Consider the following 14,760-nt stretch of genomic DNA (forward strand, 5'->3'; position numbering starts at 1 on the left):
AATTAGCCCTCTAATTAAATTCCCTTAATATTTATTATTTTCCAAGAGACATTATTGAAAAGAATCATAATTTTCTTTCTTCTCCTTATTTAGAAGTTCACTTCATTTTCCTGTCTGATTGCATTGGCTAGTATTTCCCAGTATATTGAAAATAACAGTGGGAACAGTAGTTGTGCTTTCTTGCTCTTAAATTTTATGAAACAGCTTCTAGTGTTTCATCATTAAACATGAAAAAATGTTAAGCTTCACATAGCTACTTTGTCCCCATTCCTCAGGTTTCAGCCCAAAGGTTGTCATCAGGGACACTGATCTAAAATACATGATCTAATAGATTCATGATCTAACATCCCTCATCCCCATTTCTTTGTTAAACTCTAAATTATTACTTTATTTTCTTCACTGCACTAACTACAGTATTTATTGTATTACATATTGAAACCTTAATTAATTTTGTTATGGTTACTTTTTTCTTTTACCTTCGCTTAAATATAAGATCCACTGGAACAAGAACCTGGTCTATCTAGTAACATAGTATCTTTCTATTTCTTGGTCAGTGTACCTCCCATCTAGGAAAGAAAAATGAATGCATTCATATTTCCTCTCACTTTTTCACTGCCTTCCATTTTAATATTATTTCAACATTGCCATATTTTACTACACTTTCATATCCCTAGTCTGGATATTTAAATTGCTTCAATATTACCAACAGTGCTATTGTAATCTTCAAGGTCTCATAGGTGCAATAATAGCCTCTGGCCCTTTCATTAGGCATTTCTTAGAACTTTTTAAGGACATTGCTTCATTTTCTTTTGTCAAGAGTTGTTGCTTGGGCTGGGGTTGTGGCTCAGTGGCAGAGCGCTTGTCTACCCTATGTGCAGCATTGGGTTCAAACCTTAGCACCACATAAAAATGAACAGAAAAAATAAAGGCATTCTGTCCATTACAACTACAAAAAAAAAAATTTTTTTTTTTTTTAAAGAGTTGCTCAAACTGATGTACTCTCTCACTTCTCTTGTTCTGCTAGTGGAATCAAGGTGTGCTCATTACTTGTCTGTTTGCTTTCATTCTTCTCCCTTCTCAGCATTGCAGGAAAGTCCCAATGTTTCTAGGTAGTCTGCCAACGTAGGCACTCTCAGAAGACTAAGAGGAAGGGCAATGCCTGGAATTCTCCCTATCTTGGCTTCTGCTGGCTTCCTGCTCCTTGCCTTTTCCTCAGATCCAGCTTCCTCCACAAAGCCCCTTTGTCCATAGTCTCAGCTCTCTTTGTCATTTCTTTCAGTCAGGCCTGTCTTGTTTCTATCCATCACGAGCTTCACTCCCTCATATTCCTTTTGAAATACCTATAGGAACTTTCATTTCCTGACTGGACCCTAACTCAGAGGTGATTAGATGTGTTAAACTAGTTAAAGGAAACACTATACCCCACATTTCCTATCCTCCTTTCTCTCTGGCCACCACTTTTGATTACAAGATTGTGTGCTCTTCATTTTGATTGTGTAGTAGTATTCCAGCTCTAAAACAGAATGTTTCTTCTGCTATCTTCTACAATTTCATTTCTCATATTGTATCTTTGAAAACTGTGTGACAGTTGCCATTTATGGCATATATGTAAGGGTTTCATGAGACTGTTCAATGGTAATCATACCCATTTCAAAACAGTTTAACTGGTTCAGTGGATTACTCTTGATCTCATCACATTTCATAATGGAAACAAGACAGGTTTAGATTTGTCAACTGATAGTGAAGTGTAATCATTTTTATTAAAAAAGCCATTTGCGGCACCCTAACCCTAACCCTACAAGGCCACAAAGCAAAACAAAACAAAAAAAAATTAATTCAGGTTCTGTCCAAAGCCCTTTGATATTTGTTATTCAAAACTATTTATGGAATATTTATTACATAGCAGGAGCTGTTTAGAGAAAATCAGAGTGAAGAAGTGATAGAAAGTGCTTTTAGACAATGAAGATAAGCCTCTAATATGACAATGAGAGTGTAGCAAATTAAAGATTTCTAAACAGAACTTTGAAGGCAAAAAAAGTACAATCTCTGGAGGGACTGCAATGAGCAATGGAATAAATGGTGGGTGAGCCAGGAACATGGTAGTATTCAGAGGCTTGAACATGAAAGCCATGGTAGGTGCTACGAGTCTTGTCCTGAACCTAAAGTCATTGAGGATTATTAATAGAATGACAAGGAGGTTTACATTTTACTTTGTCAGCTGCCATGGAGAATTGGCTGTGTATGTGCAGGGATAGGTGGTGGGGTGGACAGCCTGGGAGCAAGATTAGATTGTGGCAGTGGTTTTCTGAAAGATGACTTGAATTGGATCCCAGTGGTCAATATTGTAGTGAGAAACTATTAGATCTGAATATTTTTGAAGGCAACCTGCAAATGGATTAAATGTGGGGTGTTGGAAAAAATTGACTTGGGTCTTGAACAAATGAGGGAATGATGGTTATCAACTACTGGAAACAGGAACACTAGAGAACCAGGTTTTAACAACAATCATGAGTGTTTAAGAGAACCTGCCTGTTGCAGAGTATCAAAAATGACCATTGCTGGGAATGAAGATGAGGGTTAATCCAGGTGTAACTGACATGAATGGGATTTTTACAGGCAAACCTGAATGAGATCACCAAGGCAGACTGCCTTAGAACACTCCCAAAGTTCAGGGATCAGGTAAAAGGGGAATACAGCAAAAATGGGCCTCACACACTAGGCAAGTGCTACTTCCCAGCCCTCAGAATTTTCATTAAAATAGTTCAATTAACAAGTTACAGACTACTGAAATAAAACTATTACATTTTAGTGTAATCTAGTAGTTTAAATTCTTACACAAATGCAAATTTTCCATCAACTTCCCAAACACAGTTCTGAAATAACTGCACAATATAATCAAAACATATTTATTACTTTTTAGTGTCATTTTGTACACTCCCGTACAAATACAAGAATATAGGCATATTTACAGGTATCGAAAAGAAATCTGTATATTCAAACCCAACATCTAAATACAGTAGCTTCAAGTCCTGAACTACAAGAGTCTAATATGCACTGAAATTACGGGCTGCCCTTCACTCTCCCCTTTGAAGTAGTCCCTTTAAAGCTAAGTTGTGTTCAAACAGAACATTAAAGTTTTGAAATGGAGTGACTCTTTTCAAGATTTCGATTCCCTTCTAAGATTTTTACAAGCATGGGGGAAAAAAAATCTAAGTATATTTTTTAAGAAAAAGCCACTCTAGCTATTAAAAGAAGTCTTGAAAAAATGGTGGCAAATAGAGTTCAGTGTGCTTAAAATTTGAAATCACAGTCCAAGTTTTAAAGAAAAGTTAGGTTAAAGAGAAGGGAAACAGGTGAAAGCTGGTTCTTCAAGGTAAAGATTAACAGGCCCACCATCATACAATTGCAGTTCTTAAGATTTGAATATAAACTACTTGTCTTTTAGAATGGGGGGAAACCTCTAAGGTTACCTAGAGCTATTCAGTATCCCTATTTTCACATTATCTGAACGAAAGTACATGTTCAAATTCATAACAGGCCAACTAGATAAATATTCCAGAGTATTGTGCCTATTCTAGTGGATATTCCCTAGTTACCTCAAGTAGGTTAGGAGCTGGACATCATGTCTGTATTAAAGTGCAATATTTAAAATAATTTACTACAGAATCTTAAGTGGATCAAATATTATAAAAATATTTCCACAAGAAAAATTTTGTTTAAAAGTTTACCACTAAGAAGTTTCAAATTAGGCATTTTGTCCTGAATGTGTGACTATTTAAGAATGTAAGCAACTTTTAAAACAAAGGGACACAGTGACAAACTATTTGCAAACAAAACTCAATTTCACCTAAACCACAAGTTGCCATCTGATCAGAAAACATTTTCCTATAACATTACACATTGCTCATTTTTTTTTTTCCCCCAGAAAAGATACAGTAAGAGTTCTAGCTTAACATAGCTCTTCAGGGTTTCATTTACATGCACTAATGAAGTTCAGCAAATGGTAACAATCTCACATTTCATGACAATATGATTCATGACATTTATCTTTTCTTACATTTAAAAGTATTAAGTTACAAGAAAAAAGAGTCAGCTTCCAGTATAAGATTTTAATTCCTCTCAGTAACACTGGAACATTTTTGTGTATTTCAGAAAACAATACTATTGCTTACATTTTACTTTTTATATTTACTGAAAATTTTGAATGTTCATTTCTATAGTTTAAATATGATTAAAGCACAAGAGCAATTTTGAAATTTTATCTCAGAAAATAATAACATTGATGTTGATGTAAAAGATCAAAAATAAGCCCTTGGTGCTGGCAGTTCTGGAAGCACATATCTGTCTCAACAAAACCCTCTAAGATGTTAAAATTTTGAAGTCGGGCTGGGGTTGTAGCCAGTGGTAGAGAGCTTGCCTTGCAAGCGTGAGGCACTGGGTTCGATCCTCAGCACCACATAAAAAAAATTTAAAAAATTGAAGTCAAAAAAGATTTTTCTGCATACAGAAACTCTTTGTCATTTGATACAATCTGGCAGTGTCATGCTAAGGCCATGTGACTAATATTTTTAGCAAAGAAAAAAAAGCCAAGGTAATTTTATAGTAGCAATAGTTTCTTTTTTTATTTTAATATACTTTAGGAAACAATATACAAAGCTGAGCTTTCCCACCATTTCCAGGTAACAGCAGGAAGCTCCAATTACACAAATTTAGCGTTTTGTGATGGCTAAGAACAGCAGTCAGCACCAGACTTGAACAGTTAGCTACAACACAAACATCCTTCAAAATGAAATGTCATAATAGCAAGACAGGTAAACCAGGGTTTAACAAAAGACAACCACTGGGGAAGTGACTTAATCATTTCTTGTTGAATTTCATATTTCATTAAATATCTTATACACAATTTGTTAATGTTTTAAACAAAACTTCCCTTAAGGAATTATATCAATTAAGTATAAATAGTCAACAAGAATAGTTCTGATAAAGAATCCCCAGGTAGTTCAAATTCTAATATGCATTGACCGAAGGAAAAGAAAAATAACAATTTTTTGTTTGTTTCAACATGTTTATTACAACAGTTACAATTCACATCTGACTAGCTTTGTTTCCTCTTTCCCCTCCCACAACCATGTTCATTGGGCCATTTCCTTATATTTGAGCAATCAATGTACTTTCAGCACACATGCCCAGCAGTACTTTTAAGTCCATTCTTACAGGGTGCAAAACGGATTTCAATAATTTATACAAACAAGTGTGTTATGCTCAATCACTGCAATTTTAAGCTACTGTACACAGGAATGAAAAGGTTATAGAAAAGTGCCATAGCAACAGTGCCTTAAGAAAGGAGAAAAAGGAGCCTTAAAAAAATGGATAAAATCAGATCAAGGATTTCAGAGGGAAATGGAACACATGGGAAATGAAAAACATTTCTCTGCAAAACAAATGGAGAAGCACTGCTCTTGATCAGGTGCAAGTGTGGAAACAGTTGTTTCATGATATTTTGTACACTGCCCATATGGTTCAAAATCGTATCCTTAGACACAGATCGCCTGGCGCTTGCACTGAATTTTTGAAAATGCAAGATTTCTGAATGATAAATTAACCCCCCCAATTTTTTTTTTTTTTAAAAAAGCTAATTTTGCAGACAGGTTTACATGTAAAAGGCTAGGTATTTAGCCACCTTAGCATTGATTAGTTTTGGATGTCTAAGCTCTGTTACACATGGCTTCCCATGGCTTCACTCTACAAAACATATTTACAACGTGAAGAATACATCTACAAGAAATCTACATTTCAAGGGTTTTACAAATCAATCTTGTATCTTTCCCCTGAATTGACTCTCACAGACCCCGTCCCCTTGTCATTTCCTTTGCCCAGCTTAACGGTCCAAAGTCTACTTAAATGCAGCTCAAAAATGTTAAGACTGGGCAACAGATTTACAGTTCCTGTACTCAAAACCATGTGCAATTATATTCACATCTTCACACCATGAAGGAATTCTGATTTTTTAGCTTTTCGAGTTCCTTAATTTGTTGTCTCAAAAATAGTATCCTGAAAAATAAAAACAAATATTAGAATCTGTGTGTACATGTAGTGTTGAAGACAAACCAAACTATGGAAGCAACTTATAAAATTATAATCAACATTATACAATTCAAATTTGTATAGTTTGTATGGTTAAAACAAATTAACCATTTGATGTATGTTGTGCATAAGAGTATCAGGATGCCAAAGTTAGAATGTTTTTTAAAATTTTCTAACAATTTCTCAATAATTCTGAAAATAAAGACTGATTTAAATTTTATTATTCTATATATTAAGAATGGCAGTACATACTGAATGTGAAATAAACCTCTAGGTTTGAGGGGCTAATCTGAGGAGCAATATTTGATGTAGACACATATAGAGCCAAAATAATTATGAATATTCAAAATAATTATGAATTATGTATTTTAAAATAGCTAGGAGGATTTTGAACTTTTCCTACACAAAGAAAAGTTTGTGGTTAATTACCCTAATCTGATCATTATATACTGTACATGTGAATTAAAATGTCACACTATGCCCAATTAAACATGTATATTGGAAAAAAAAGAAAAATGGGGCTGCAGGCATAGTTCAGTGGTAGAGTGGGTACACCACAGCAAACCCCACCTCAGGACCAAATCAAACTCCTACTCATATGTTGTATATTTAAAATAAAAGATAAAACAAATTTCACAAACCCCCCACTTAATTAGATTCCCACAGATTTCATGAAATCTTTCTCCCACGAACTCTGTTATTTATTGCCTGTACTACTGGTGAACTAAGCATTCATACATTGGCATATCTAGCCATGTATAAATGTATAATTTTCTACAAGTCAGACAGTCTATCTAGCAAGCCAAAATGAGGTTTTTTACATTAGAACTACTTCCAGAGCAAATTATTAGAGTGAAAGAACCCCAGTTAATATTCAGAAAAGTACCTCCAGATATTTTAGTAACTGAAACGGATAAAAATGCAAATCTTCCAAGTTTACTATAAATCTTGATTTTTGTAGGGGGAGGGGGTAGGAATTGTGGGGAGGGTACCAGGAATTGAATTCAGGGGCACTCGACTACTGAGCCACATCCCCAGTTCTATTTTGGATTTTATTTAGAGATAGGGTCTCACTGAGTCATTTAACGTCTCATCATTGCTGAGGCTGGCTTTGAACTCACGATCCTCCTGCCTCAGCCTCCCAAGCTGCGAGGATTATAGGCGTGCACCACCACACTCAGCTTTAATTTGGTATTTTTAAAATATTTATGGTTTTACAACAAGATTAACTCTTCCCTCTGAGCTAGTGACTTATATAGACAGAACGTAAAGCAACTAAAAATTTGTCCTCGATTTTGTGACAATGCATTTAAAAACAAACATATTATTTAATGTGACTTACTTTACTTAAGTGAAATACCAGAGTAATGGAGGATAAGAATTAATGTAGAAAAACAATTAAGATAGTAGATACTATTAGATACTATTAAATTTGCTAGACAAAATTCCTTCTGAAATTTCCAAGGGATATATAGGTGATGCAAGGATAACGTAAATAGTAATAAAAAAATTTCAAATGAAACAAATATCCTCAGCAAAAAAAGTGTTAGCCTCAGGCTGGGGTTGTGACTCAGAGGTAGAGTGCTCGCCTACCATTCGAGAGACACTGGGTTCAATCCTCAGTATCACATAAAAATAAAATAAAGATATTATGTCCACCTATAATTAAAAAATAAATATTAAAAAAAAGTGCTAACCTCAAATCAGGAAGAGACACCACGATAGCTACTGTTGACATTTCACTTTTTAAATGTAAAAGGAAAAAAAACCTAATTTATCATGGGTTAAGAGAAACCAAGATGCTATTTATCAGGAATATTATTAAATTATAAAAAGTTTATAGTAGTGCTCCTTTATCTACTATTTCTCGTTCTGTGGTTTCAGTTACTTGCAGGCCAAATATATACTCCCAGAGAAAAGGGGATTATTGCTGTACATAGTTCTAAGAAAAATAAATATTTATTCCAGTGAAAATCTTACCTTTGCTCTCGCAAAGTTGCTTGAATTTCACATACTCGGACTAAAGATCTTAAATTTTTTAATTCAGTACAAATTTCTGACATGTGAACGCTCCCCATGTTATGAGCTTCTTCACGCAATCTTGATGCCTTTAAAGAAATATAGATTCCATTAAATATACTGTAAATAATATTAACATACACAAAATAAAACATGCTGATTTCCAAGAACTTTAGACCAAGATCACAGACTAATCCATTTCCTTTCAATGCACAAAAATGCCGGCAATTAAAGAAACCATCTCTAATGGAAGTTACTTTGAATTCCCCTTCAGGTTTCTTACCAGAATAGCATTTCCAACCTCTGGATTGTAATAAGTTGGAAGAGCTCATAATTTGAGGTTCATAAAGGACACCAAGTCAACCAGAGACTGTCATCCTGCAGAAGAACCTCACTATTGTTAGTTAAGGGAGAGGAAAATGGCAGTGACTGGAATGTCCTAAGGTTTTAAACCTTTAAGCAAAAATGTTTCGTTAACTTCTGTTAGTCTAGTGAGTCACTCATGAAATTCATAATTCTAACAGATTCTTAAACAATCAGAGTCAAGTCACTGAGTGGAAAAAGGACATAAAATTGAGCCACATCATTGATCTTGGAATAACTTTATTTGGCCACAAACATAGGGGCTTCAATGGCCAAAATGGGAAAACACTTATCTACACGCTAGCAAATCCTAATAAAAGCAATGAAGAAAACAAATACAAGGCACTTATTAGCATAGCATTGAACACTGAGTACCTGTGTTAAAGTATTTTGTGAAACCAAAGAGCTCATACAGATCAAATATTTTAAAAATTATAGATGATATAATTTAAAATAAGTTATTATAAATATATCTCAAACTCAGTGGTCCAGATTGGATTTCCTACAATCAGAATGTGTTTTTTGCCAGTGTAATAAAATATTTACTGTGAATCATGTAACATACCTGCTTCTCTGCATGATCTGCAGGCCATCCTTGAACATGTTTTATGAGATTTTCATTGAAGTGTGCTGCTAGTGTAGGTGTTAATGAACACGCAGGTCGGGCAGATGAATTCTGTGGTACAACTGCTGCATTTGATGCATTACTACTAGAAGTATGATTTGGACCAGGTGATGGACTTCTCTGGCTACTGGAAGAAAAATGTAGAATGTATAATTAAAAGTGGTATCATAGAAACTTCCTGTTAATATAGTCTATTAATTTAAAGATATCCAAATTCCTAAATATACTTTGGCAACCCAAGTATATCATATATTCCTCAATACACTTCAGGGAAAGAAAACTACTGTCAAAATCAAATTGAAAGTAATTGTATTTTTCAAATTCAACAGCAGAACCTGTTGACTTTGTATACCACAAACACTAATATAAATAAGAAATGGTCATATTTTATAGGTGTACATAAAAGGCACATCTGAATATTGTGTCTCATATATCCCTCTTTAGAGGGAAGGGTCTTTGTTCAACATCAGAACAAAGTTGAATCAGAGGATAAAATAATTTGAAGCAAAATAAGGGCATTTTATCAGACAGCACTGAAATAAACATAGTGGCAAAATAACACAAAAAAAAATTACTCTAAAATTAGTTATCTTCTTTTAAAGCTGAATGATTTGGGCCAGGGTTTGGGGATATGGTGTGAGAACCAAAAATTTAATCACCCAAGTTGATTTCCTACCTGCTTCACCAGACTTGGCTCTGAATGAATTTCAGTTATTTCCAAAAACTAAATCTCCCAAAGGATGAAGAGTTTTCATCACTGAGGATATTTAAAATAACACTGCAGCCTCTAAAGACAATTTAAAAGAAGAATTTCCCAAAAATGTTCTGAGCAATGGCAACATTGCTGGAGTAAGTAGACAGCATCCAAAGGTGATTATTTTGAAGGGAACAACTCTCATTTGGATGTATAAGTTCTGAAATGCTTGTTTAGAAAACAACAATAAAAACAACAGTTGAATTATTTTGCCACCTTGTAGCATGAAATAAAAATAGGAAAAAAAATCAATTAAATGAAAACCATTCATTCAACAAGTTTCATTTAAGGTTGTATTGCTATGATCCAAGGAAAGTGAAAACACAATACAGTGCTACATAATTATATGAAATGCAATGTGTATAAGGTCAGAATTGAAGCTATTAGTAAACTCTGATATATTCCAGTGGAAAATAGTGGTCCAAGTTTTGTATTTTTGGCTTCACCAAAACACTTGAATCATGAGGTGATGCAATCAATAAAATATTGTAAAAGCATCTGCCCTTTTGGTACAATTATTCCATATTTTTAGTTCATATACTTAAGTACAATTTTAAAGAGCCATTTTCTTCAAAATAACCAAGTTTCACTTCAAAAAGATTTGTCTTTGCATTTTGTTTATTTATTTATTACATATTTTGTAGTAATGGGGATTGAACCCAAGGTTGCTCTATCACTGAGCTACTTTACTTTCCCAGCCCTTTTAATTTCATTTTGAGATAGGGTCTAATTAATTGGCCAGGTTAGCCTAAAACTTGTGATCTTCCTGCCCCAGACCCACCAAGCTACTGGAATGACAGGTATGTGCCACTACACCCTTTTTATCTTTACAAATTTTATAACCCATAAAATTATACTAGGTTCTCCATGGATTCTTCCAAAATTGTTTTATTATACATATAAATATTAATATAGTAGCACCTCATATTAAAGAAAACAAAAACGCAGTCTAATACACAAGATCAATTTACCTTGAGCGCTGAAGACTTCGAGGAGAAACAGGTTCATGACCTGGCTGCTTGTCAGCAGGTACAGGCTGCTGTGTGGCTGATTGTGACACTGGTCCTTGCTTAACTACTGGAGTACTAACCTGAAATGTTAAAATCTGGTGAGACAGTTTCCAGCACATAAGCATATAGCACAGAAAGTAGAGAAGCACAAAATTTCTACTATCAATGCAATTTTCCTATTATTTCTATTCTCCAGTGATTAAGAAAATGGTTATCTTAATTTTTGTTCCATAATATTAATACTAGTGATATTTAATACTGTAAATTACTGATTGGGTTCTCAAATCCAATCATACCTTTCCCTTCAAATCTAGTTAATAATCTCAAACACTATAAAATCTGGATTTTTCACAAAGAGGAATCAGAGGGCCTGCCAAATTCACACAACAAGAAGACAGTCAAGTTTTGAAACAGATCTCATTTCTTCATAAAATGGCCTAAGACCATAACAGTATTACTAACACCAGCAGAAGAAACTAGTTCTCCAGGTTTTCAGCAGTTTTCGTTCCAATAAACTGCAATATCCCTCTTGATTTATTATTATGTCTGTTATCAATAAAAGTAATTATCTATATTACATTACACAAATACTGATGCCAAAATTTCCACCACATATTGAGTGTACACACACACAAAGAATAAGTTATATACACATAATTCAACCTGAGAGGTCTTCAAAAGAGATGTTACCTTTTAGAGACAGATCAAGAAGTCCATAATTGCCAATGGGGATAAATATGCTATTTATATTCAGATGTCATAGAAAAAAACAAGGCAGTTTAAAACATAAGCCCCAAATTCAGACAGAAAGGTAGACAATGCAAACAAAACAAAACAAAACAAAAGGGCAGCTATTTGCTTATGGAATTTGAAATGCTCATTTTAAAGTGACTAGAAACTCAATACTATTACTTTTAGACACTATTTCACTTTATTTATTTATTTATTTATTAATTACATGCACGGCAATAGTGGAGTGCATTACTAATATTCATAATTATCCATTCACAGTACAATTTTTTGTAACTCTGTATACAGTATGTTCACGCCAAATTATGCCATTATACACGAGCTTTTTTTTTTTTTTTTTTGCATCAGAATTCTTAATACACCTTTATGCCACTATTGCACTTTTAAAAAACTAAATCTCTAAGGATATTAAGTTCTATTTTGTTGAAATTCATAATTTTTACCTCCTCAAAATTCAGGCATTTAGTAACTACATAATAAACTAATTATAACCTGGAATTTTAAAAGTTCAACTAGATCCTAAAACATACATCAATCGCTCGCTGTGGAAGGGAATGATGGCTACCACCATCTTCAACTACTAGAAAGAATTTCAATTTCTACCTACATTTATCAGATAGAGTTTAGAAAAAAAAAATTATACAAAACTCAGTATTTTACTGATGGCCTGTTTATAGAGTACAGAATGAGTACAACTGCCTTTTACTTCTGAACTGCAGCCAGTACTCATGCTGTGGTACAAAACTTTATGGTTTTGTACCACTAGGATGGTTCTGCTAGGTTCTGGTAGGAACAGAAAAGCAAGTTTTCTAACTGTGGTTCTAAAGCATCATCTATATAAGATTCTGCATTAGACACACACGGGCATATTGCCTAGCCAAATGTGTTCTGTATTCACAAAGCCCTAGGTTTCAAATTCTTAATCTACCACAAAACTATCCTTTTTCTGAAAATTTAATTTTACTTAGTAAATGAAATAAACACTATGAGTCTCATGATGTGAAAATTAAATGTATATATGTGAAGCTCTTAGAGAAATGAATTCATTTTTAAAATAAAATGAGAAAAGGACACTGAAAAACATTCTCTCATCTTTTATAATTTGAAACTCTACAGATACTTAGATTCACTTAGTACATCATCTTTATCACACTCTCCATGCCACAAATCCCAACATCAATAGAAGAAACAGAATCAGATGGTGTATATAATTAGCAGAGATTCAAGCACCCCTTTCTGCATCTACTATCAGTCACCTCTCATTCATTCCACTACACCTCCTGGGCCTTTTTCTACAATACAGGTTCTAAAATATTATTGATTTTCCAAAGCAAGCAATTTCCCTCAAAGGTGACATACCTTTGGCTGTGATGAAACTGGAGGAGTACTAATCAAAGGTTTGATAGGGACTGTGTTAGTTTGAGGTGTGCTTATTCTTGGAGACACATAGGATCTTGGGGATGAAGCATCAGACGTTAAAGACATTGGAGACTGATTAGATGGCTGGGCTGGAAAAGAGTGAAGAAATAACTTAAATAAGCCAAAACCTTTGTAATATACATGAAGATCTCAGCATCACTCTACATAATCCATAATATAACCCATACCTCACATTCCCCCAAAGAACATTTTTCTGAAAAAGAAAAAATGTGACATCTTCACTGGATGCCATGCTAACTAAATGCACTGTTAAATAGTATCATACTCAGTGCAAGGTCCACTCTCCCTGAGACTGGACAAGGAAGCTAAGCCTGAACCTATTCTCACAGGGTCTCATTTCTTTTTTACTATTCTTCGTTTAGACCCAGGCATCTCACAGTCCCCTGCCTCATAAGGCTAGACAGAGTGTTTCAGGTGTCTCTGCATCACTATACTTCCATTTCAGTTCAGGTATTACTGTTCAGTTTATCATTTTCTGACAAAGCAATCCTTTCTGCTCTTGTCTTTCTCTATTTCAATACCATCATGATGAAGAGGTATCAAATTCAAGCAGGAATTGGGCATTTCTGCATCTCTAGACAAAAATCAGCCAACATTAATCTCAACCAAACTTGTTTCACAGAAACTGAAGATATACCAAAGTTAACTTTCAGCTTTGGAGTAAAATATCTTATTAGCAACTTAATTCTGAATTAAATATAACTATGTTATAGGTCTGATGGCAATACCTAAAATAAATGTCAAAGCATGCTTCATTTAAATAAAACGAAATAAAATGGTATATGCCAATGTTACAAAAACCAAAAATAAAATCACCATTTTATGGCAAAATTAAAAACACCCCCCCCACACACAAAAAAAAATGCCCTTAATTCCAAAACAAAACCAAGTTAGAAATATCTAAGAATATAAATGAATACCTTGAGTAGAGAGCTGAGCAGCTTGAGAAATCAGAGATGTTATGTTGAAAGCAGATGGTCCAGCAGTAAGAAACTTATGAATTATAGACTGCAGTGAAGCTTGTGTCACAGCTGCTGTAAGAACTAAAAACACATCATTCACTAAATTCAAATAAAAACAATGGGGTTTATGTGGCATTGGTAACAATTTGAAAACTCAAAGAGAACTCAGAAAAAAAGCAAGTGTTTCAAGTCACAACTCTCAAAATACAACCTGGAGAAAATGAATACTATAACAGGTCTAAGACTAAAATGATCTAAGAGAAAAAGAAAATAGATTTACACTAAAGGTAAACAATTGTCTCTTTTACAAAAACAAGACCCCTCAATTAGACTTTTTTAAAGCACCAAAAAACATTCACTGGAGCTTCTGTGTCAGAAGACTATCCATATATAAGTAGAATGCTCAGTTAATTACTTGGAATTAACTGAATAAATGGTTGTTATTTCATTGATTGCTTTTTTAAAAAAGCTGACCACTATACATCAATATCCACCAATAAACATTTAACAATGAAAATTAAAAAGCCAGTACTTAGGAATACCATGTATTTTTGCTGCGTAAGACATAATTTACATATTTTATGCTATTACCTCAAACTATTCAAAGCTTACTTTGCATTTACCTACAAAATCAAATTTCAGACAACAAAAATAAAGTTGAAGAAAGCAATAGAAAACTCATGTCTAGCTCTTTTTAGAATTAACTACTATTATTAAATATATTATGTATAAATGTAAATTGATGATTCTTAT

General features: G+C 33.8%; 1 protein-coding gene across 7 annotated transcripts in view; it reads right to left on the bottom strand.

Moving 5' to 3' along the window:
• Positions 1 to 2,892: 2,892 nt before the first annotated feature.
• The window catches only part of Wac (WW domain containing adaptor with coiled-coil), a 70,070-nt gene continuing 58,202 nt past the window's right edge, over positions 2,893 to 14,760 (bottom strand). For 5 of the 7 annotated variants that reach the window (XM_015483496.2, XM_048809155.1, XM_048809154.1 and 2 more), the window contains 6 exons: positions 13,966 to 14,088; positions 12,965 to 13,113; positions 10,817 to 10,935; positions 9,032 to 9,218; positions 8,065 to 8,192; positions 2,893 to 6,051 (listed from right to left, as the gene is read on the bottom strand). In XM_015483496.2, the coding sequence (XP_015338982.1) occupies positions 5,982 to 6,051; positions 8,065 to 8,192; positions 9,032 to 9,218; positions 10,817 to 10,935; positions 12,965 to 13,113; positions 13,966 to 14,088 (776 nt within the window). In that variant the 3' untranslated portion in view covers positions 2,893 to 5,981. Of the gene's footprint in view, positions 6,052 to 8,064; positions 8,193 to 9,031; positions 9,219 to 9,767; positions 10,014 to 10,816; positions 10,936 to 12,964; positions 13,114 to 13,965; positions 14,089 to 14,760 lie in introns of those variants that run through there. The other 2 variants (XM_015483494.2, XR_007349712.1) reach the window with 2 other exon arrangements.

This window comes from Marmota marmota, unplaced genomic scaffold (assembly GCF_001458135.2).
Source record: "Marmota marmota marmota unplaced genomic scaffold, marMar, whole genome shotgun sequence".
Classification (NCBI taxonomy): Eukaryota; Metazoa; Chordata; class Mammalia; order Rodentia; family Sciuridae; genus Marmota; species Marmota marmota.